This window comes from Haliotis rubra, unplaced genomic scaffold (genome assembly GCF_003918875.1).
Source record: "Haliotis rubra isolate DU_JTF1 unplaced genomic scaffold, ASM391887v1 Scf25, whole genome shotgun sequence".
Lineage (NCBI taxonomy): Eukaryota > Metazoa > Mollusca > Gastropoda > Lepetellida > Haliotidae > Haliotis > Haliotis rubra.
This window is the reverse complement of record NW_025766558.1, coordinates 3246341-3272284: the sequence shown is the minus strand read 5'-3', so window position 1 is coordinate 3272284 and position 25944 is coordinate 3246341. Positions and strand designations below refer to the sequence as shown.

The following is a 25944-nucleotide window of genomic DNA, read 5'->3' as shown; positions in this document are numbered from 1 at the left end:
GCGAATGGTTTGACAGCTGGTGAAATACGATATCATTCCACGACAACACCGAACCGAAGTTGGAAGAAAAGTTTCAGTGGCGATGTCGGAGTGAGAAGTGAGTGGTCTCAGACGATGACGACGGCGACATTTGGGATTCCTTCGTGATGAGACGCAAGAACCGTCTGCTGGGCGTGGTTCTGTGGCTTTGCGCCACGGTGGGGGTGATGTACATCTACAGAGGAGTGATCATCCGCTGGCTCAATGGGTCCAACGTGAGTGAGGCTTTCTGGGTTGCTGAGACTTACTGGGGCGGGGGAGGGGCTAGTCGGATGCTGTACAAGCCTTTGTTATTTCAGTGTACATACAGAATTCCGTGATAAGGGACACCATCCACGTGTACAGGATACGACAACCTCATTACTCACACTGTATAACGCCAGGCCATGGTATTGATGTATAACACGTGGGTTTGTATACAATACATATTGGAATGATCAATGTTGCGACTGAGGCTTTTCTAGTCAGCCTACATGGATAGGCTGTTAATGTTCTATTTATATTAATGTCAATGTTCAACAAAGTGCATCTTGTAAAGAAAAAAAATCTTTAAGTTAAAATTATTTACTTTTAATCTTTTAGAAAATGCTTATGTTTTGGTACCTCTGGTAAAGAAGTTAGTTCAACATGAAGGAATTTGACAACTGTAAACATTACTGTTATAGGTTGTATAAAACTGTTAGACATTGACATGTCACATAGACTTATACTGTTATACAGGTACATCATTATTGCACAAGGTATAACATGTCAGACTTTATCACACATGATACAGAATTGTTATACAATGTACATTATTATAACACATGGTACAGAAGTGTTTACATTATTGGAACACATGGTACAGAAGTGTTATATATTATTATAACACATGGTACAGAATTGTTATACATTATTATAACACATGGTACAGAATTGTTATACATCATTATAACACATACAGAATTGTACATTTTCAAAGCACAGAATTAACAGTTATACACCATTATAGCACAAGGGATAACATGTTAGGCATTTTTATAACATACGATACAGAATTGTTATATAATTAAAGCACAACATATAAACCTGTTGCTTATATGATATGAAAGTATAATGGCCCATGGTATATACATTATGTAAACCTTTGTGAAGTGTAAGGCTTGAGTTTTGTCTTGACACATAAGTAGCAGAGGGCTCAATGCTCCTTCCAAGCATGATTAATGTAGCATTAACTGTCAGCTTTCAAATTAAAAAGAAACACATTATATATAGCTAAATGAGTTTATGTTACACTCGACCCAGTCCAACTAGCAATCCGTCATCTTCTGAGAAATGTTGTTTGTTTAGTTTAACACAGTCTCTTTCTGGCAGTAGATAAAGATATTAACCCTGTCGATATACTCAACAGATAATAGTGTATCATTTACACATAACAGTCCAAATATGTGTACAGTACAACCAGAAAGTATTGAGAATTTAAGATTGTAATTTTTTAATTTTTTTCACTCATAACTCACGTGTTAAATGTGAATATTAGCAGAACATAACTCCAGATTCAAAGACAGGTGAACAGTTAGTTTTTTTGTCAAGTCACCATGGGCAGCAATGCAGGCTTCAATGCGGCGGGGCATACTACTGATCAAAGAAGTTAGAAAGTCGTGGTCCATGCTGTCCCAATATCGGACCCCCTCTTCTTTCATTTCAGCAATATTTGTCAGATTTTTCTTATTGACACTCTCCTTCATATTTCCCCAAACATTTTCTATTGGATTTAGGTCAGGGCTATAGCTTGGCCAATCTAATAATGTCATATTTTGGGTCCGAAACCAGGCCCGTGAATGCTTTGAACGATGTTTTGGGTCGTTGTCCTGCTGGAAAATCAATAAATTTCCATAGAACATGTGCCCGGATGGAAGTAGATGTCCCTCGAAAATATCTGTGTACCGCTCACTGTTCATATTCCCTTCAAATACACAGAGGGGCGTTGCCCCTAACACAGATATGCCACCCCACACGTCAAATTTCGGACTGTACTTTGGGCGCTGATACAAAGGTTTTTCAATTTGTTTGATCCAGAATTTCAGTGTATTAGGAAACAGCCACACAGAACTTTCATCTGAGAAAATCACATTGTCCCAGTTAAAATTTCTATGCTGTAAGCACCAGTTCAACCTTCGCTCCTTTTGTTCAGGTTTCATGATCGGTGATATAATTCGTCGACTTTTCTGCCAACCCATTGCATGCAGCTCAGTTCTAATTGTCTCCTTACAGACAGCCACAGTTCCTCTATCAATCATATCCAGCCGTAAGTTTTCTAAACTCCTTCGTTTGTTTTTAGAAACAAGAATACCAAGCCGCCTCCTGTCACCGACAGTCAATTTTCTGGGCCTACCTGCGCCTCCCTGATGCTCAATGCCATATCCATTTGCAATATTTTTCAAAACACGATAAACAGTGGACAAAGGGATGCCTGTTCCACTTGAAATCACTTTAGCTGATCTGATGTCCTTGTTAATATACTCTAAAATCAACTTCCTCTTCTCTAAATCATCCATACTGAGGATCACTGAAAATGTCGTCTGCTAGCATGTAAACAAAGGGGGATAACTCTTCACAAACTAATGAAAAAGATTAACAGAGTTGTCTCTCTTGAATGAAACCAAGCACTTGATAGCTGGTCAAGGTTGTTTATACTAGAAATCCAATTAAACATATTCCTAAAATTCTCAATAATTTCTGGTCATACTATATATCATTGAGACATGACTCGGGACGGTGGGATAGCCTAGTGGTTAAAGGGCTGGGTCGTCAGGCCAAGGATCTGGGTTCATGGGTACAATGTGATGCCCATTTCATGTGTCCCCCTCAGTGATATTGCTGGAATATTGCTAAAAGCGGCATAAAACCATACTCACTCAATTAGACATGACTCTCTGCTGATATATGTGTATCATTCACACATGACAGTCTGCAGATATAGCTATATCATTGACACATGATATTCTGCAGATATACATATATCATTCACACATGATGCTCTGCTGATATACGTATATCATTCACACATGACACTGCAGCTGCATGTGTATCATTTTCCCATATGACTCTCTGGATATATATGTACATCTATATCATCTACCAATGACTCTCTGGAGATATATGTACATCTATCTCATTTACCAATGACTCTCTGCAGATATATGTACATCTATATCATGTACCAATGACTCTCTGGAGATATATGTACATCTATATCATCTACCAATGACTCTCTGCAGATATATGTACATCTATATCATCTACCAATGACTCTCTGCAGATATATGTACATCTATGTCATCTACCAATGACTCTCTGCAGATATATGTACATCTATATCATCTACCAATGACTCTGCAGATATATGTACATCTATATCATCTACCAATGACTCTCTGGAGATATATGTACATCTATATCATCTACCAATGACTCTCTGCAGATATATGTACATCTATGTCATCTACCAATGACTCTCTGCAGATATATGTACATCTATATCATTACCAATGACTCTCTGGAGATATATGTACATCTATATCATCTACCAATGACTCTCTGCAGATATATGTACATCTATATCATCTACCAATGACTCTCTGGAGATATATGTGACTCTCATCTATATCATCATCTACCAATGACTCTCTGCAGATATATGTACATCTATATCATCTACCAATGACTCTCTGCAGATATATGTACATCTATATCATCTACCAATGACTCTCAGATATATGTACATCTATATCATCTACCAATGACTCCTCTGGAGATATATGTACATCTATATCATCTACCAATGACTCTCTGCAGATATATGTACATCTATATCATCTACCAATGACTCTCTGCAGATATATGTACATCTATATCATCTACCAATGACTCTCTGCAGATATATGTACATCTATATCATCTACAATGACTCTCTGGAGATATATGTACATCTATATCATCTACCAATGACTCTCTGCAGATATATGTACATCTATATCAAATATCTACCATTTTTCTTTATGACAGAAGTTTTCTGAAAGGAAAAACTTCTATTATCATCAAAATCACTCTGCAGATATATGTACATCTATGTCATCTACCAATGACATACTAAGCGATCTCCTGTGGAACACTGTACATCTATATCATCTACCAGATATATGTACATCTATATCATCTACCAATGACTCTCTGCAGATATATGTACATCTATATCATCTACCAATGACTCTCTGCAGATATATGTACATCTATATCATCTACCAATGACTCTCTGCAGAGATATATGTACATCTATATCATCTACCAATGACTCTCTGGAGATATATGTACATCTATATCATCTACCAATGACTCTCTGGAGATATATGTACATCTATATCATCTACCAATGACTCTCTGGAGATATATGTACATCTATATCATCTACCAATGACTCTCTGCAGATATATGTACATCTATATCATCTACCAATGACTCTCTGGAGATATATGTACATCTATATCATCTACCAATGACTCTCTGGAGATATATGTACATCTATATCATCTACCAATGACTCTCTGCAGATATATGTACATCTATATCATCTACCAATGACTCTCTGCAGATATATGTACATCTATATCATCTACCAATGATTCTCTGCAGATATATGTACATCTATATCATCTACCAATGACTCTCTGCAGATATATGTACATCTATATCATCTACCAATGACTCTCTGCAGATATATGTACATCTATATCATCTACCAATGACTCTCTGGAGATATATGTACATCTATATCATCTACCAATAACTCTCTGCAGATATATGTACATCTATATCATCTACCAATGACTCTCTGCAGATATATGTACATCTATATCATCTACCAATGACTCTCTGGAGATATATCTATGTACATGGAGACATATATCATCTACCAATGACTCTCTGGAGATATATGTACATCTATATCATCTACCAATGACTCTCTGGAGATATATGTACATCTATATCATCTACCAATGACTCTCTGCAGATATATGTACATCTATATCATCTACCAATGACTCTCTGGAGATATATGTACATCTATATCATCTACCAATGACTCTCTGGAGATATATGTACATCTATGTCATCTACCTATGATTCTCTGCAGAGACTTGCTTTCACTCTTTAGTGTTACACTATGAAACACAAACCATGCACAAACCATCAAATACTTCTTTGAGAAATGGGTTCTCACCATGACTTGTCTGAATCATGTTTTATGGTGTTTTTACAACTCTGTGACCTTTTAACACCCTACAGACAGATTGATCGTGTGATCAGACAATCGTGAACTGTGTTATCTTTGATGCAACAGCTGTGAGGACCAGCTGTTTGACACCACAGTCCATATGATCATCAAAGATGAGCAATGAAAGTGTCAGATCAATCATCGTTGACGTAGATCCCCAACAGCCGCAGTCAGGGCTCTCTGGTGACAGGTGCATCATACAGGCTGATGTATTATAATCTATATTTATATACACACAATGCCTCCTTGGTATTGCCATATATTTTTTTTGTGAGCTTTGATGGGTGTTTGAAGCTGTTGTAGTGTAGGTACGCTCATACTACAGAAACACTTCATACGCACGGGAAGTAGGAAAATAAAGGCTTGTTGTAGAAGAGTTTTGTTATAGAACAGGTTTGTCACGGGAGAGACTTGTCATATGAAGGTCTTGATACTAGAAGGGCTTGTTATATGAGAGTCTTGTAATAAGAAGGTCATGTAAGTTTGTTATAGAAGGGGTTTGTCAGAGGAGAGACTTGTCATATGAAGGTCTGGATACTGGAAAGGCTGGTTTTATGAGAGTCTTGTAATGGTAGGGTCATGTAATATAAGGGTTTTGTTATAGAAGGGGTTTGTCATGGGAGAGACTTGTCATATGAAGGTCTTGATACTAGAAGGGCTTGTTATATGAGAGTCTTGTAATAAGAAGGTCATGTAAGTTTGTTATAGAAGGGGTTTGTCAGAGGAGAGACTTGTCATATGAAGGTCTTGATACTAGAAGGGCTTGTTATATGAGAGTCTTGTAATAGGAGGTCATTTAAGTTTGTAGGGTCATGTAATTTAAGGGTTTTGTTATAGAAGGGGTTTGTCACGGGAGAGACTTGTCATGTGAAGGTCTTGATACTGGAAGGGCTTGTTATATGAGAGTCTTGTAATGGTAGGGTCATGTAATATAAGGGTTTTGTTATAGAAGGGGTTTGTCACGGGAGAGACTTGTCATGTGAAGGTCTTGATACTAGAAGGGCTTGTTATATGAGGGGTTTGTCAAGGAGAGTCTTGTAATGGTCAGGGTCATGTAATATAAGGGTCATAGAACGGGTTTGTAAGACTTGTTTGTTATAGTTATATGAGAGTCTTGTAATACAAGGGTCATGTAATGTCATGTAATAGGAGAGATTTGTCAGGGTTTGTTATAGGTGAAGGTTCATGATGGGAGGATGGGCTTATTATATGAAGTTATTATTGAAGTGATTTGTTTTGGTAGGACTGCATAAAAGAGGGATTTGTTTTATATAGATCTTGTCACAGGTGGGACTTGTTATAAGAATGACTTGATATAAGAGGGATTATTATAGGGGATAAAAGACTTGGAACAACTTTAGGGTTGCTCGTCAATGTAAAAAAAGTATCAGAAGAGAGACTTTGTTTTAGATTGTGCAAACAAATTTGTCATGTAAATGTCAGATCAGGAATGAAGCATCCATGTCCTTATCACAAGAAATAAGTAATATACACACTGATGTGTACCTCAATATGTAATCACTGGAACTTTGTAAGACAAAGGGACATAACTCCAGGTGCAATTTGGAACAGATTACATCACAGCAAAAGCAACCCTCTGCATTATTGTGGTTTGAGGTCAAAATGGTTTCTCTTTTATGATTTTTTGTCGGATTTGCTCAGGTGAGACATTGTCTGCACCGTATGATGACAGACAAGGACAACTTCAACCCAAGTAACATTCAGAGGTGTGACCTGTATGTGTTTACCGTGTGTTCTGTTAGCAATGTAACTGTCACATGTGTGTACTACGTGTGTAAATAGTTAAGAAAGATTCAGAACTAGGACATCTGTATCTGTGTGCATTATTTCCACAGACATACTTCGACCCAAAGTCACTCAGCTACAAAAACTACATTGGCACCATCGATGTAGAAGACCTCAAGATGCCACTGCAGAAACACGCCTTTAACATCGTAACGAGTAACAGCATCCCCCCCGACCGGGACATCCCAGACGTGAGATACAGTCAGTAAGTAGCAGACGCAGACAGGTCACAGATTGTACAGATATGTCTGACTCATACAGGACTCTAGTCGAGCTGAAAGTGTTGCCCTCTCACAGTTTATATTTTTTTCAGATGTAGAAAGGTTGACTACTCCTTCAAAAAGTTACCAAAGACTAGTATCATCATCACCTTCCATAACGAGGCACGGTCAACTTTGCTAAGAACAGTCATCAGGTATGTAGTCTCAACGATATGTCAGTTTAGTTTAGTTTATGTCTGGGAGAACACATGTTTGCATTTTACCACTGAGTATTTCTTTGTTACACGCAGTGTTTGCAATGCTTTAATTTGCAAGTTGGCCATCAGGGCCTGCTGCTGCCTGCAGGCTTTAAAATATACACTGTCCACAATTTCACACTGTTTCTACAAAGTCTGTTAGCAAAGCCTATGGCACAGAGAGAAGTTTATATTTGTTAAAGACTGGTGTTGACATTCAAATGCGCAAAGCAGAAGTGAAACTGTAAGTTTTTGTAACATGATGGATCATGGATGATTCCCAAACTTTATCAAGATAAAAATTATTGGAAAGATTCCAGTTGAAAAAGAAATTGACAGATAATTTACTTATTTATAAGGGCCTGCAAATATTTGAAACTGCCGGCCCAATACAATAACAACCGGCGCTGGGCCTCTGGGGCAGCAATTATTTTGAATGCTGGTTGCGTGATGTCATACAGGTTTATCCACAAAATCTATAACATAACCATTGTAATGATATGAGTACTGCACTTAGGAAGATTGATCTATATTTGATGTCATGATGAGGTGGGCAGCAAAGTTTCAGCATACGAGGGATAACCTTGAAGACGACCTCATCGTGAAAGCAACACTAGAAATGTTCCATAGACAACTGCATACCTGTCAACTCTCACGCATTTGGCGTGAGTCTCACGCTTTATTGACAAATGTCACGCTCTCACGCCTCCAAATAATAATCTCACGCATATCTGGTAGCCAAAACTAATTTCAAAATAAATACGCATTTTCCGTTCGTTTTTGCGTAAAGTTGAACATTGAAAGAACGCCTGAATGAACGAAGTACCAAAACGATGTTTATGCGAATGATTCGGCTTATTATTTATTATCATGCATCTTTTAGTGTCAAAATAATGCAACCAGAAGGCTCCAAATGCTCCTGAAAATCACTAAACTTCATTTTCGGGGGCGGGGGGCTTCGCCCCCTAGAGACCCCCCACCAAGGCTTCGCCCTCGACATGACCCCGGCTTATTTTTTTCAGTCTCACTCCAAACCATCTTTAGGGGTTGACAGCTCTGCAACTGATCATCTTTTTGCTATTTCAGTAATCATTTCACAAGACAGAGTGATTTCCATTATCACACAAACGTTAGCTGTATGTGTTCAGCATCTTCTGGCATCTGATCCAAATCTTAGGTACAACATGTCTCATGAGGATTTAACTCTGTTGGAAGCTGATCCTGAAAGATTCTTGCAATAGCTTGTAACTATGGATGAAACTCAGGTCCAATATGTCCTCCTTGAATACAAACAACAATAAAGTAGTGGAGGCATTTGACTTCAGCGCCACCAATTAACTCATGCCCTGTCCTATCAACTGTAAGTGTTATGGCCAATGTGTTCTGAGATGCCAAACATATACAATCAATGATGTCATGATATCATGGCATCTGTGAAGAACATTTTAGAGGGACAAGACCAGAACTTATATTAAAACCCCGCCAGCATCATTGAAAAAACTCGTTTGGGTGTCATTTGGTCAAGAATTTCTAAGTGAAGTGTAGAAAATATTAATCCACCCTTTTTCCCATGATAATGACTGATTATTATAACCAAAAAAATGAATGAAATGTTGATTCCGAGCTTGACTGTTGCAGTGTGTTGACGCGAACACCGCTGTACCTAGTGGAAGACATTGTACTCGTGGATGACTTTAGCGACGATCGTAAGTAAACTAGACCCATCTCTCATCGTAATGAGGTATTGAGATTTCATGACTCATTTAGGCAGGGAACAGTATAAAACTACATCATATCCTTGTCAGTGAATTCAGGTTAAAGAACAGCTGATAACAAACTTGGTCAATACAAATTTGAGATGAAACATCACATTTACACAATAATGTACCTTTGAAATGGTATCACCTGTTTTTAAGGCATTGTTTTATATGCATAGACTAAAATTACTCTGTGTGTTTTGTCGTAACAAAGACAAAACGATCAATCAGCCTTCATGTTTTCTCTCAGTTTACTGGTGATTGGGTTACTCAGTAATACAACTTCAAAGAATTTTTATAGTGATTGGAAGAATTGTATCTGAAAGTTGTATTTTATCAGGGATAATATATCATGTTACTTTAGTATGTACTTGTAACAGTAAAAAACAATCATACATATATATACATAGATATAATTATTATACTTAATTAAAATATTATGGAAAACACAGCCAGTTCACATCAGACAGATTTGTTCATACAAGCAGACTTCCTTGAAAAACAATACTCCCTACCAGTGATTCATTAGAAGAATTGTGGTCAGATGATATGGTTATTACTGTTATTACTAAGTAATGTAGATGTATAACATTCCAAGTAGGGAGTGATTATTATGATTATTATTGTAAGCAAATCCTTAGCTCATTACTTTTTGCATTGAATTAAAAGAGGAGGCTAGTTAATTTGTGTGTTTTTCCATCAGAACATTTTGCTTTCAGCTGATGATGGTCAGCTCCTCGCTGTGATTCCAAAAGTCAAACTGATCCGTAACGTCCAGCGAGAAGGTGAGATACACAGGTGTAATGGTTGATGGGGAAATATCAGGTGTTATATCACACTTTCAGCAGATGTTGTCGGAAACGAAGTTTATTGATGGACCATATTTCCTTTATTTATCACATCCACTCTTTATCCCCAGCATTGAGTTGCAAGGATAATAATGGTGGGAATTCCGACCATAAAACCTACCAGGCATTTGATCAGGTTCCTCTGATTATATGGGTCTCAGTGTTTAATCATGGGAGTATGATAGCTGAGATTGTCCTTTTGTTAAAGGTTTGGTCTGATTGTTGACAGGAGAGTTTAGTTAATGTCATGGAGAGTGAATTCAGCTTGACAAAAACTCTGAAGATGTATGATATGTGTGACAGACATACACAATATTTACAATATGCTAACTATATGCTGGGTGTGCAACAGCTGATTAGGTTTTGTGTGAACATTGCCTCAACAGTGTTGCCTGATCCACGGCCATTATAGTCCATTCATGGGTGAAAAGTAAAAGTATGTGTCAGTTGAAAGAACAGCAGCCTTATAAATGTTACATATTTGTCTCTGGATGAATTTTTAACCTTTGAACACCCTGTAGAATTTGTACTAGAAATGACACTGATCTCAATCATGAGTTATGGGTGCCGGTAATTTGATTTGGATTTTGAGTTTGCAACAAGTCTAGGATTCTAAAAATTGAAATCACATGGAAAGATCTGAGTGTTTGGAATGAAGTTTGCACATGATTTGAATTAAAACAATTGCCCTGTGTCAGGTTTGATCCGGTCTCGTGTCATCGGTGCTGACACGGCAAGTGGTCCGATCCTGACGTTCCTGGATTCTCACTGTGAGGTTAACAAGGAATGGCTGCAGCCCCTGCTACAGAGATTGGTGGATGTAAGTCAGACCGGTGTTGGGGGGAGAAGGTCCCCTGTAGTCATACGCAACACCACTGATCAAACTGTGACATGACAGAGCTGTGTGGCATCCAGTTTCTCTGGGCATATGTATCTTGGACATTTAGAATGTAGCCCCATTTGTGTTTCTGTGTGTAGTCAACTGCCTGTTGTCTTACACATTCAACAATAAATACTTAATCCTTATTGGTCAGTAAGAAGTTTCAACTGAAAATAACAATCACTGACAGTATGACCAGGGAAGATGCTATTTATAGAAAGTCCTCTGTCATCATCAGGGGGAGAAATGATAAATGTTTCATACACCAATATCCTGTTAAGTTACCCAAATTTAAATGATAACACAACAAAGCGATCCACGCTTGCACTTTAGTCAGCCATGATGGTACAACTACCCAGATGCGGGGAGCAGTCCTTGCATTCACAAAATACTCATAAGGGAGTAATCATTATATTGCAACAATAAACACAACTATAGGTTGCACACTACAGTGTTGCGGCTCCTGCAATATTCACAGTTGTAATACATTGTGGGGAGATGACATGATAAGATCAACAAGGACAGTGAGAACAAAACCTGTGATGTGGATATGGTAGTGGGTGGTAGAGAACCTACCACAAATGTGGATGCCCTCTCTTTGCCCAAGTGTGTAAAGTATATTGATGTACAACATGTAAGGGTACCTACAGCAAGATTATTTGTTTTTAGGCAATGACACACTAAAGATGTGTTCTTTTGTTTTGTCTGTACAATTCCAAATTCAATCTGGCGCCATCTGATCCACAGCTTCTATGACTCTGAATGGCCAATACACTGGATGTCCTTCTCCTCAGTGTCTTGTGTGTGGATGTTTCAGGCCCCCTACAGTGTAGTGAGTCCCGTGATAGACGTGATCGACACAGAGAGCTTCCAGTACAATGCTGTACCTGACATCCTCAGGGGAGGTAGGTAGAAATGTCAGTAGGGACTAAAAGGACCCATGAAGGTCCGGGTTAGAATTGGTCTTCAGTAACCCATGCTTGTCGTAAGAGGCGACTAACGGGATCGGGTGGTCAGAATTGCTGACTTTGTTGAAACGTCATCGTATCCCAGTTGCATAGAAGGAAGCTCATGATGTTGATCACTGGATTGTCTGGTCCAGACTCGATTATTTACAGACCGCTGCCATATAGCTGGAATATTGCTGAGTGCTAGAAGATACAGTCTTTGTTTATAAGAGTGTTGTACTGTCAAATATAGGGTCAAATGTTGTGTCGAAAGTTTTATTGTTTCATTGCGCATCTTCAGGCTTTGACTGGAGCATGCACTTTAAGTGGGAGGACCAGCCTTTGTCCACGGTGGGGAAGAGAAAGACGGACCCAGTCAAGTAAGTTACCATGGTTACTGTGTGCTACTTTAATGATACTGCCATTGAGGTGACGTGGAGATAAGCGATGTGTAAGTAGAGTTTGATCATGATGTGAAGTATCTCAAGGGTGTAATTGTACTTCATGAGTAGTGTTTGCTTGTAATTATGTGATTATTTGACAAGGTTATCAAGAACAAAGATGACGTCCTACAAGGTTGCGACTGTCACAGTACAACAGGCACATCAATTTTGAATGAAATTGTGGCAATGACCTGCTTCAAGATTGAAATGACATAAATGTTGATTGGATTTTAAGGTTGAAACAATGTTGAAATGTTTATGTTGGAAACATTGTTGAAACAATATTGAAAGAACTGTCTTTGTTGGGTATTGGTTGAATATTGGTTTCATAGATACATAGCTTCATACAGATACAATCCAGTGCAATTAAAGGCACATTCATACCGAGAAAAAATCTGTGGGCACAATCCTAAATGTGTCTAATGTCTTTCAGAAATCCATCATTTGGCACTGTCTAGTCATTTAGCACATCCCACAAAGTTTCCTCTGATGTGGAGTAGCTGACATCCAATCTGATCACACCCAATGCAGAATCTGTATCTTAACACACCATGTTGTTTACTGGACAGAGGCTACATTATCTCCCCTGGTCCATGACAGATGTCTGTTTCCTCATCCTGTCAATGAGAAAGAAAGAGAGAGAAAATATCTTGTTAATGCCTAAATGGTTTCTATGATGATGAATTGGCCAGGGTTAAAGAATAAAATAAATATCCACCTCACGCTGGTGGAGGCACCTGAGTTCAGGTCCCGAGGTGGGCACATTTGTCTAGTATCCTTGGACAAGATACTTAGATCTAGATTGTCTCGGTTCACCCAGCTGTAAAATGGGTACCCGTGAGGATGTGCTGGCAATGTGAGTGTTTAGTTCATTGCGTCTAACAGGCAGCATGGCTGTATGATCCCCAGGGAGTTGAAAAAGTATTGGAAAGTACGATAGTGTCCTATGACCGGGGATATTAATGTATGTAGCGAAGCGCCGTGAGCAGGCAATGGGCCTGGATATGAGCACCATATAAGCGGACTATTACTATTATTACTGTTAAATAAGGATACAGGATCAGGCATCCCACAAGAGAACATATTTACTAGATCTAATTCTCATTTTCCTCATGCCTGTTGCACAGAATGTCTGTTTTAATTAGGATTGTTTAATCAAATTTTGTAAGTCTTTCAATCATTATGGTTTGATAAACATATCCATTCCAGTGTCAAATATATGTATTTCATAAAATAAATTGCTCAATTTGTCTTTTTTATTTTAGTTTTATAATTGACGGAGTTGTGTTGATGCATGTATTGTAGGACTCCCATCATTGCTGGCGGTATCTTCAGTGTCAGGAAGCAGTGGTTCAATAACCTCGGCAAGTACGACACCAAGATGGACATCTGGGGAGGAGAGAACTTTGGTGAGTTGTCCGTTAAAAGAGACTCCAGATTTTGTGTCTATGAATTTGAAACAATGCCTCTTGTTTGTCTCTAGTCAAAACACCAAATATTACCTGCACTTCCTTGAACACTTTGATCAGGACATGGGGTTTACAGCCAGGGAGTCTCTGGCAGCAATGTGTGATTTTATTCTGTACAACAGAAGAGATCATAGACTAGAGTCTGTCTTTCAATTTGCTGATGAAGTAAATTAGATCAACACACAAGTGTGAAAACAACAAAAATGCCACGTTGTGGAACTTTCTGAGCTGACTTTTGTTCTCACTGTTTTTCAGAGTTGTCATTCCGTGTGTGGATGTGTGGCGGACAGCTAGAGATCATCCCCTGCAGTCGAGTCGGACATGTGTTCCGCAAGCGTCACCCCTACTCCTTCCCTGAGGGAAACTCGAACACATACATGAAGTAAGGCTCTAACACATACATGAAGTAAGGCTCTAACACATACATACATGAACATGAAGTAAGGCTCTAACACATTCATGAAGTAAGGCTCTAACACATACATGAAGTAAGGCTCTAACACATACATGAAGTAAGGCTCTAACACATACATGAAGTAAGGCTCTAACACATACATGAAGTAAGGCTCTAACACATACATGAAGTAAGGCTCTAACACATGAAGTAAGGCTCTAACACATACATGAAGTAAGGCTCTAACACATACATGAAGTAAGGCTCTAACACATGCATTAACGCATGCATGAAGTAAGGCTCTAACACATACATGAAGTAAGGCTCTAACACATACATGAAGTAAGGCTCTAACACATACATGAAGTAAGGCTCTAACACATACATGAAGTAAGGCTCCTCTAACACATACATGAAGTAAGTAAGGCTCTAACACATACATGAAGTAAGGCTCTAACACATACATGAAGTAAGGCTCTAACACCTCTAACACATACATGAAGTAAGGCTCTAACACATACATGAAGTAAGGCTCTAACACATACATGAAGGTAACACATACATGAAGTAAGGCTCTAACACAAGGCTCTAACACATACATGAAGTAAGGCTCTAACACATACATGAAGTAAGGCTCTAAACACATACATGAAGTAAGGCTCTAACACATACATGAAGTAAGGCTCTAACACATACATGAAGTAAGGCTCTAACACATACATGAAGTAAGGCTCTAACACATACATGAAGTAAGGCTCTAACACATGCATTAACACATGCATGAAGTAAGGCTCTAACACATACATGAAGTAAGGCTCTAACACATACATGAAGTAAGGCTCTAACACATACATGAAAAAGGCTCTAACACACATACATGAAGTAAGGCTCTAACACATACATGAAGTAAGGCTCTAACACATACATGAAGTAAGGCTCTAACACACACATGAAGTAAGGCTCTAACACATACATGAAGTAAGGCTCTAACACATACATGAAGTAAGGCTCTAACACATACATGAAGTAAGGCTCTAACACATACATGAAGTAAGGCTCTAACACACACATGAAGTAAGGCTCTAACACATGAAGTAAGGCTCTAACACATACATGAAGTAAGGCTCTAACACATACATGAAGTAAGGCTCTAACACATACATGAAGTAAGGCTCTAACACATACATGAAGTAAGGCTCTAACACATACATGAAGTAAGGCTCTAACACATGCATGAAGTAAGGCTCTAACACATACATGAAGTAAGGCTCTAACACATGAAGTAAGGCTCTAACACATACATGAAGTAAGGCTCTAACACATACATGAAGTAAGGCTCTACACACAGTAAAGTAAGGCTCTAACACACATGATGAAGTAAGGGCTCTAACACATACATAACACACACAGTAAGGCTCTGCATGAAGTAAGGCTCTAACACATACATGAAGTAACTCATGAAACACATACATGAAGTAAGGCTCTAACAGGCTCTAACACATACATGAAGTAAGGCTCTAACACAGCACATACATGCTCTAACACAAGTAAGGCTCTAACACATGCATGAAGTAATGCTCTAACACATACATGAAGTAAGCCTCTAACACATACATGAAGTAAGGCTCTAACACACTACATGAAGTAAGGCACACATACATGAAGCATCATTAACACATGCATGAAGTAAGACTCTAACACATACATGAAGGTAACACAGGCTCTAACACATACATGAAGTAAGTGGGCTCTAACACATGCATGAAGTAAGGCTCTAACACATACATGAAGTAAGGCTCTAACACATGCATGAAGTAAGGCTCTAACACATGCATGAAGTAAGGCTCTAACACATACATGAAGTAAGGCTCTAACACATGCATGAAGTAAGGCTCTAACACATGCATGCATAAAGTAAGGCTCTAACACATGCATGTTCTAACATGACACATGTACTCACATCTCACACTGTTCTAACACATGCATGACACCAGGCTCTAACACATTCTGTTCTAACATGACACTGCACTCACATCACGCTGTTGTAACATGACACTATTCTCGCTTGACACTGTTCTAACATAACACTATTCTTGCATTAAACTTCACATGACAGTGTTATTACATGACAATATTCTCACATGACACTGCCATCTCATGACGCTGCTCTCATAGCTTCATTGCACACTGCAGGAACACGCGAAGGACGGCGGAGGTGTGGATGGATGATTACAAGCGATTCTACTACGCTGCTCGACCTTCATCGCGCATGCAGGCATACGGAGAGTAAGTAATCTAGCTGTACAAAGGGTAGCACCCTAGACTATAGTCAATACACAACAATCAGCATGCAGGCATACGGAGAGTAAGTAATCTAGCTGTACAAGGGTAACACCCTAGACTATAGTCAATACACAACTAGGTATGGGTATTGCAGAGAATTTTCATATTGCAATATATTGCGATGCGAAAGCATGTATTGCGATATGTATTGCAATATATTGCATGAAGTATATACTACTACTACTACTCATAATCAAGTTAATTATTGATTAATAGAGCAAAAACACAACAAAATCACTAGGCTTGATTAAGCTTTAATAACAACTTTTAATCATGATAAAATAAAAATATGAATAATATTTGGCACAAATGAAACAAGGACATATCCGAAGATTTCCGAGTGTTACGAAGTTTTCCGAATGCAAGTCAAAATACCGGTTTTCGATCAGCGTATCGCAATACGTATCGTTTTCATGTCTGAACCGGTAAATACCAGTAAACCGGTTATATTGCGCAGCCCTATACACAACAGTCAGCCAGTAGGCAGCCTCAGGAGTTCTGTATTGATGCCATTCTGTCACAAAGTCATGTCTTGATATTGTAACGTGATGGCATATTCAAGGACTCTAAAACATTACAGTTACAATGTTCATTGAGGATTTTACTATGAGTGTAGTGTAGACCTCTGAACTATATCAAGGGTCGTGGATGGTCAAGCTGCTGCGTTTCTGTGATCATGGTACACTACCAAGTTTCATCTTGATTATGTGCGTAGATTTGTCAGTGCCTTCCAGAACTCTTGGGTTTCATTCTTGTCTCCCACTTCAGTATAGCTGTATAGCTGTTCAGAGCAACATAAACCAAACCTTGCTTCCTCACTAACTAAATATATATATGAGAAAATAAGTTGATTCTTATCCTGTTTGAGGTAAGCAGGCCTCTGTAGCTTTAGGAGGGAATAATATGAACCTTCCTTCCACCTAGTGTGCAGGAAAGACGTGCTCTGCGACAGCGCCTCAAGTGTCAGACATTTCGCTGGTACCTGGACAACGTGTATCCGGAGCTAAAGTGGGTGAAGTTATTTTCAAATCTTTCATGAATTTAATTATATTAATGCTTCTTTTTTAGCCCAAATTGATCTATATACTTGAGGTACACTTCTGTAATGCCTAAATGTGCAGAGTTGCCCCCTTAACCATATCAGGATCCGTTTGTAATCGGTACATGTCTCAGATTAGCCCAGATTATAATCTGTTGTCTGTTGGTCCCAGACCCATGTTTTCTTCCTCAATTAGCTGACTTCATGAGATATGAATGAAAAATGATACAAGGTAGAATGAAGTCAATCAATCACTAACTTACACACGTAATGCGTCTGTACTGATGCCAGATCCCAGAGTTTCCTGCTGTTCATCTGACTTAATGTCATCTGCAGGTTGCCAGTGAATGATGAGTTTGCCTATGGCCAGATTTACCAGGACAATCAGTGTCTGGACATCATCCCCGGCCAACTCCCAGTCCTAATCAAGCTCCGTCCGTGTGTGGAATCAAAAGACTCACAGGCAAGTAAATCTTACAAATGGTCATGTCAATCTTCCTGGGTTTGACTACTCCCAGTCTCTCCTTGCTGTGTGGAAACATGACTGTCTTGATCATGGCACATTAGGCCTCAGTATCAAGGCTTGTTTTTGGTACCTGTTTGTGCCAAGTACCTGACAGAATAGGTTCTTGGTACCTGTGTAGGGGGATTACCTTACAGATTAGGTTCTTGGTACCTGGGTGTGGGTATTGTCTGACAGATTAGGTTCTTGGTACCTGTGTGGGGGGATTGTCTGACAGATTAGGTTCTTGGTACCTGTGTGGGGGAATTGTCTGACAGATTAGGTTCTTGGTACCTGTGTAGGGGGATTACCTGACAGATTAGGTTCTTGGTACAGGGGTGGGGTTATTCTCTGACAGATTAGGTTCTTGGTACCTGTGTGGGGGATTGTCTGACAGATTAGGTCTATGGTCTTGGGGGTACCTAGGTTCTTGGGGGATTGCCTGACAGATTAGGTTCTTGGTACCTGTGAAGGGGGATTACTTGACAGATTAGGTTCTTGGTACCTGTGTGGGGGAATTGTCTGACAGATTAGGTTCTTGGTACCTGTGAAGGGGGATTAAGGGGGATTCTTGACAGATTAGCTTCTTGGTACCTGTGTGGGGGAATTGTCTGACAGATTAGGTTCTTGGTACCTGTCAAAAAGACTTTGACTAAAATTGGTGGTAGTCATCCTTTCCTGAACAGAAATTGAAAACCTTTCAATACCCTCTTTCCACTGTGTGGGTATCCAAAAACTAATGACATATATCAACAGAACCACTCTATATCAACATTACTGAGGTACATCAAACCGTACATTGGACATAGTCATAACTATTTGATATATTCATGAAGAGTATTTTACCATTGCGGGAGATATTGATGACTTTGTCTTCTTGTCTGATATTAATATCATGTTGCACCAGGAGTGGTCATGGCGCAGGAAAGGAGTCATCGTCAGTAACGGCATGTGTCTGACAGCAGGCATTCAGGAGACACACTCCTACCTTGTCGTCCAGTTCTGTAACTATGGTGACAATCAGGTGAGACAGTTACCTGTTTTATGATGATTACTCTCATTTGTCCCTGCATCTAGATCTGTATTGGCTTCACTCATGTAAAGATCCAGGTTAGAACCGGTCTTCACCAACCCATGCTATGCTTGTAGTAAGAGGTGATTAATGAAATCAGGTGGTCAAGCTTGCAGTGTTGGTTGCTGCGTATCATCCCACTCCTTGGGTGTAGATCAATACTCATGATGTGAATCACAGTATCAAGACTGTCACCTCACTGGAATATGCTGAGTGTGGACCCATGAAGATCCGGGTTAGAACTGGTCTTCACCAACCTATGCTTGTCGTAAGAGGTGACTAACAGGATCAGGTTGTCGACACATGTCATCGTGTCCCAATTGTGTAGATTGATGCTCAGGGTGTTGATCACTGGATTGTCTGGTCCAGATTAGATTATTTACAGACCAGTACCATATAGCTGGAATATTGGTTAGTGTGGCGTTAAGCAACAAAAACAGTCCCATTTCGGAAACGGGAGCAGATCTGAATCTATTTTGGTTCAATAGGGCTGAAGCCAAATGCTGATTGAGATTCCTGAAAGTAGTAGCATCTTTTGCTTCCACCGCTTACTGACATTGACCGTTGAAAATCTCCTCAGAATTTAATGGCTGCTGGAACATCAAATCTTTAGTAGACTCTGGTATATTCCGAACTGAGCTTAACTTTTGAGACCTCTCCATAGCAGTGAGTCTGCCCAGCGAATACACCTGGTCCTGAGTAGCATCCGATACACTCTGATATAACACATCCAGGAAGGAGTGAGCCAATGCAACCTCGTGCACTGACATAGCCACTAAGGTATCTTTTTTAACTCCCGAATAGTCTTTGAACACCGGAAGAAGCAGAGCATGGACACCAGCCACAAACCAGTATATATATGATAGTATGTCAATAGAAGAATGGGCTGCAGTATCCAGTTCCTTGAATTCTCTAGGAAGACATGGTATGACATTGTCTCTGTGACTCCTAGCCTCCAGTAAACTAAAGTCCTTGTCCAAATGAGGCAAACTAGCTGGCAGATCCCGACTGTGGATGGCATAGGCTGGTCTCTGAGGAATCCTAGGTAATGACTGTAGCGAAGTAGACTTGGCCAACGCCTCATTGTAATTATCCAGGGTAGCCTTTACAACTGAAGAATGTGGTAAAGATAACATCGGAGTACATTCTGGTGGTAAACATCCGGACGACCCCAGCTCAATCTCCTGTTCCATAGTATCCATAGGAGGCGGCAAAATAATTGGATAAGAGCATGTAGCATTTCCATTTTCTCCTTCAAGGACCATCCCGGTATATAGTCCTCCGCAGCTGGATGGTAAAGTAATAAAACCCTCCTTCGTAACTAGTTCTGGGTTAGCCGCCGGATAAGCCGTGTGTCCATCTGAATCCGAGAGGTCCGGGACTAACAGAAGAAAAGGAGGATTGTCCGTGTCAATGAACTCGTAACCGAGGTAGACCGTGCACCATCCGTTACACTCCCCGTAGAGCAAGCTACTCCATGCTGTGCGTGAGCCGTGGAATCCGGGTTATATAACGGCTGATTAGGACCCATGCCGATCACCTTAACCCGGCTAATGGGATCCTGACCAAGCCGTGCCGGGGATGCCGAATCACCCGAGCGTGACACGAGCCGGCTCGGCAGGCAAGGTAGCTTGGGTGCTGACCCCTAAGGGTTGACAGCCAGGGACCGTGTCCCTCCCGCTTGAAGCCTTAGCGTCTCCCACCCACGCAACCCGGCTTCAGGACGTTGGTGATGCTGGACTGAACCGAGCAGAGCACCGTGCCAGCCTACGGGGAATGACTCTTGACCTTGGGACCTAGCATGACCTTTATCGTATGAGTCATATAGATAAGCCGCATTTTGAGTTAGGAAGCTGGAGAAATCAATTTGCCTCTGTAAGTCTGTAAGTCATGGAAGGACTGCCGCATGGATGATTGAATTTCCGACTTGAAAGAAGACAAAAGCTCCGTAATAGATGACAAATCAACCTGGCTAGATGATGAACTTGATCTAGATTTAGATTTTGACTTAGAGTCCGATTTAACTGCTGAACTAGAAGGCTGAGAGGCAGGTATTTTACTTCTAGAGGAATCTGAGATCTTTGACAATTTTCCCTTCCTCGCCTGATTACGTGCTTTATCCATACTAATCCATTTCCCCGTAGATAAGGCAGAACATAACAAACAGAGATCTTCAACTGTGCAAGGAGCTCCAACAAAACATGATGCACATAGAGAATGCGGATCTAACTCAGCCACTAATTTTTGACATTGAACGCACTTATTTTGCGACATGGCGGGAAAGTTCAAAAAGGCAGGAAAAATTCCTAAACTACACAAAGTCATAAGTTTTACAATAAGCAATAATAAAGCCACACTGCCATTGTCTGGTGACCAAATGTGATCTCTACTGACCGTACATTAATAAATATGTAAGATTAAACTTGACAATAAACCTCTTCCACTCTGACACGTCCGTGTGTGACCATACAGAAAAAAGTATGATGGTGTTCAAAGAACAATGCTGTGTCGTCACAGCTAAGGGAGATAACCATGTAGATATTTAGGCATACCACTAGGGATAATTATGACTTAAAAAATTTTAATCTCTTTCATTCTGTATGTATCTGTGTCACCCACAGGAAACTGGCAACCATAATCCAAAAGGTTTTATCTATGCCTATGTACTTGGGTCCACTGTCGTACAAATCATAATAAGGACTGTAACTTTCAAATCTTCCAAGATTACAATGTCTTGAACATGTGTGGTATTGTTATCTGTGCAGCGCTGGTACCGCCATAAGAACCACATCATCCATCAGGCCTCCAGCTTGTGTGTAGACAGTCACAAGTCAGAGACAGGACTGGTTCTGGCCGAATGCGAGGATTACCTCTCTTCACAGCAGTGGAAGATCACTGTCGAGAACCCAGCCAGTCAAGAAAAGGAATACCTGGATGACTTATAACATACATGGGATGCTGTAGGATGTATCAGGATGACTTATACCATACATGGGATGCTGTAGGATGTATCAGGATGTTTTATACTATACATGGGATGCTATATCAGGATAACTTATAACATACATGGGATGCTATATCAGGATGTTTTATACCATACATGGGATGCTATAGGATGTATCAGGATGACTTATAACATACATGGGATGCTATAGGATGTATCAGGATGACTTATAACATACATGGGATGCTATAGGATGTATCAGGATGACTTATAACATACATGGGATGCTATATCATGATGACTTATAACATACATGGGATGCTATAGGATGTATCAGGATGACTTATAACATACATGGGATGCTATATCATGATGACTTATAACATACATGAGATGCTATAGGATGTATCAGGATGACTTATAACATACATGGGATGCTATATCATGATGACTTATAACATACATGGGATGCTATAGGATGTATCAGGATGACTTATAACATACATGGGATGCTATATCATGATGACTTATAACATACATGGGATGCTATAGGATGTATCAGGATGACTTATAACATACATGGGATGCTGTAGGATGTATCAGGATGTCTTATACAATACATGGGATGCTACAGGATGTATCAGGATGACTTATAACATACATGGGATGCTATAGGATGTATCATGATGACTTATAACATACATGGGATGCTATAGGATGTATCAGGATGTTTTATAACATACATGGGATGCTATAGGATGTATCAGGATGACTTATAACATACATGGGATGCTATAGGATGTATCATGATGACTTATAACATACATGGGATGCTATAGGATGTATCATGATGACTTATAACATACATGGGATGCTATAGGATGTATCACCACCGTGTTAGTGTATGCAGAACATATTGTTTACGGATGGTGAGGTAACAGACAGTCTTAGAACAAGATGTACAGAACTGGAGATGAATGTGAGTGTGGGTGCAAATGAAATATTTCACAGAGAGAATGTCAGGTTAGAAATTGATCCCCAGTATTTTGTGCTGGTCAGTTAATGGATCAGGTGGTCCGACTCTGAGACTTGACTGATAGTGGGTCAAGATACTGCAGTGGTGCAGATTGGTGCTCATAACATCAATCACTGGAATGTCTAGTCCAGATTTGATTATTTAGTCCACTGGAATATTGTTAAGTGTGATCTAAAACAAACAAAATGCACATGCACGCACACATTGAGTCAGCATTGATTTTAATAAGTGATGACTGTACTCTTTATCTTTTAAGGGTTCGGTGGGTTAGCCTTGTGGTTAAAGCGTTTGCTTGTCGTGCTCAGGTTTGATTCCCCACATGGTTACAAGATGTGAAGCCCATTTTTGTTGTCCCCACCATGATATTGCAGGAATATTGCTTTAAGTGGCGTAAAACCCAACTCGCTCACTCGTTCTAATGCAGATAAAACTGCTGCTAACATATGCTTTCTCATACATGAGATAGACGCTCATGGTAAGGCTGTTGTTGTAGGCTACATATTTTCTCACCGATATAGTTATTTTGTAAGTATTCAGTCTGAGCTGCAACCGAGCTGAATTTAACTCCAACCTTTGGTTATTACCTGAGCTTTGTTACTGAACCACTTTATCTGCAGTATCACTGTGACAGCTTGTAGCCAAGGATTAAAGAATCCTGTAGCAAGCTCTCACACATCACACTGTACATTCAACACACAGCTGAGAGATGTAAACGACAGCATTGTTGACAGGTTTGCATGTGATAAAACTGTTTTATCACCTACTTAAGGCAGTTGTCTCAGATGAGGTGTCAAGAAGTGTAGGTGACAGTGATCCTCAAGCAGCAACAATATAACTGTTGTGTGGACGAACTGTCTCGCCTCCGTCAGGCAAATTATTGTCATACTGTCCTTTTCACAAAACAAATAGGAAGAAATTACTGTATTATATTTCAGTAATATATTTTGTAAGTAACACCTTGTTACGTGTTGTAACTTAATATGACAAACCATGCATTTCATACTGGAATATTTTTATTGTCAACATTGTTAAGCAACAGACATGTTTTAGTCAAGCTTTATATAAGTTTTTACATGTATTTGTGACCTGTGAAGATCCAGGCTAGAATTGATCTTCAGTAACCCATGCTTGTCGTAAGAGGCGACTAACAGGATCGGGTGGTCAGGCTCGCTGACTTGGTTGACACATGTCATCATATCCCAATTGCTTAGATTGATGCTCATGCTGTTGATCACTGGATTGTCTGGTCCAGACTCGATTATTTACAGACCGCCACCATATAGCTGGAATATTGCCGAGTGCATCGTAAAACTAAACTCACTCACATGTATTTGTTGTCCTATATCCCCGTGAATCAGACATGTTAGTGTAATGAAGTGTCTATACCATCACATAGGGGTCACGGCCATGCAAGATGGGATCTTGCTTGCTTTTTCAGTGTCACACTTTGTCATTGTGATTTTACATGTGAAATATACATTGTCTTAAATCAAATTATTTTTTAGATTTTTGTGTGCATGGATAAATATGTACTTAAAGTTTCTTCTGTGGGTGTACATATGATGTGTTGATGTTACTGTACAGGGTATGGAGTGGAAGAAATAAAGCATGTTTGATAGTTCCGTGCTGCCATTGAAGAAACACCAAGATGTTGTTGGGAAATGAATTGCTCTTTGATTGTGTCTTTTTATGTTGACATTGTTCTGGTCTGTGCAATTAACAGCTTTCAATTGTTATTACCTATTTCTTGTGCAATTTATTATTTTTGGTGTAATTGCCCATAATTTATCCCCACTTTGGAACAATGTGTGAATCCCAAGTGATACTGCTGGAATATTGATAGAAGCAGTGCAAAACCATTCTCACTCACCCAAATTCAGGTGTTTTAAAAGCAAAAGATGAGAGTGGTCTGACCATCTTCCTATCCCCACCATTTGTAGTAGTGTATCCATCTGTTTACAACACTGTTTAAACAAACTCTTTCTGCAGATCTTTCTAAACTCACCCTTTCTGCATCTACAGTGTATCCATCTGTGTACAACACTGTTTAAACAAACTCTTTCTGCAGATCTTTCTAAACTCACCCTTTCTGCATCTACAGTGTATCCATCTGTGTACAACACTGTTTAAACAAACTCTTTCTGCAGATCTTTCTCACCTCACCCTTTCTGCATCTACAGTGTATCCATCTGTTTACAACACTGTTTAAACAAACTCTTTCTGCAGATCTTTCTAACCTCTCCCTTTCTGCATCTACAGTGTATCCATCTGTTTACAACACTGTTTAAACAAACTCTTTCTGCAGATCTTTCTAACCTCACCCTTTCTGCATCTACAGTGTATCCATCTGTTCACAACACTGTTTAAACAAACTCTTTCTGCAGATCTTTCTAACCTCACCCTTTCTGCATCTTTCTGCATCTACAGTGTATCCATCTGTTCACAACACTGTTTAAACAAACTCTTTCTGCAGATCTTTCTAACCTCACCCTTTCTGCATCTACAGTGTATCCATCTGTTCACAACACTGTTTAAACAAACTCTTTCTGCAGATCTTTCTAAACTCACCCTTTCTGCATCTACAGTGTATCCATCTGTTCACAACACTGTTTAAACAAACTCTTTCTGCAGATCTTTCTAACCTCACCCTTTCT

General features: G+C 39.6%; 1 protein-coding gene across 2 annotated transcripts; it reads left to right on the top strand.

Annotated features, from left to right (window-relative positions):
• Nucleotides 1-5: 5 nt before the first annotated feature.
• Nucleotides 6-22408, top strand: LOC124279444 (polypeptide N-acetylgalactosaminyltransferase 16-like). 2 transcript variants are annotated; one of them, XM_046715273.1, is made up of 16 exons: nucleotides 6-254; nucleotides 7210-7364; nucleotides 7473-7574; nucleotides 9255-9322; nucleotides 10093-10158; nucleotides 10920-11041; nucleotides 11919-12006; nucleotides 12350-12428; nucleotides 13797-13900; nucleotides 14216-14342; nucleotides 16548-16640; nucleotides 17622-17705; nucleotides 18073-18199; nucleotides 19146-19262; nucleotides 22076-22260; nucleotides 22302-22408. In XM_046715273.1, exons 1-15 carry the CDS (start codon nucleotides 147-149, stop codon nucleotides 22253-22255), a joined length of 1620 nt encoding a protein of 539 aa, XP_046571229.1. In that variant the 5' UTR covers nucleotides 6-146; the 3' UTR covers nucleotides 22256-22260; nucleotides 22302-22408. The 2 variants fall into 2 exon arrangements, with proteins under 2 accessions (XP_046571229.1, XP_046571228.1); XM_046715272.1 differs by having other exon boundaries at nucleotides 22076-22399.
• The last annotated feature ends 3536 nt before the right edge of the window (nucleotides 22409-25944 follow it).

Bases quoted from the DNA above. Each gene is read 5' to 3' on its own strand.
- LOC124279444 (XM_046715273.1), top strand. From the start codon at position 147: ATGAGACGCAAGAACCGTCTGCTGGGCGTGGTTCTGTGGCTTTGCGCC. The intron at 14,343-16,547 runs GTAAGGCTCTAA...TGCACACTGCAG, and splicing joins AACTCGAACACATACATGAA to GAACACGCGAAGGACGGCGG. The intron at 18,200-19,145 runs GCAAGTAAATCT...ATGTTGCACCAG, and splicing joins TGGAATCAAAAGACTCACAG to GAGTGGTCATGGCGCAGGAA.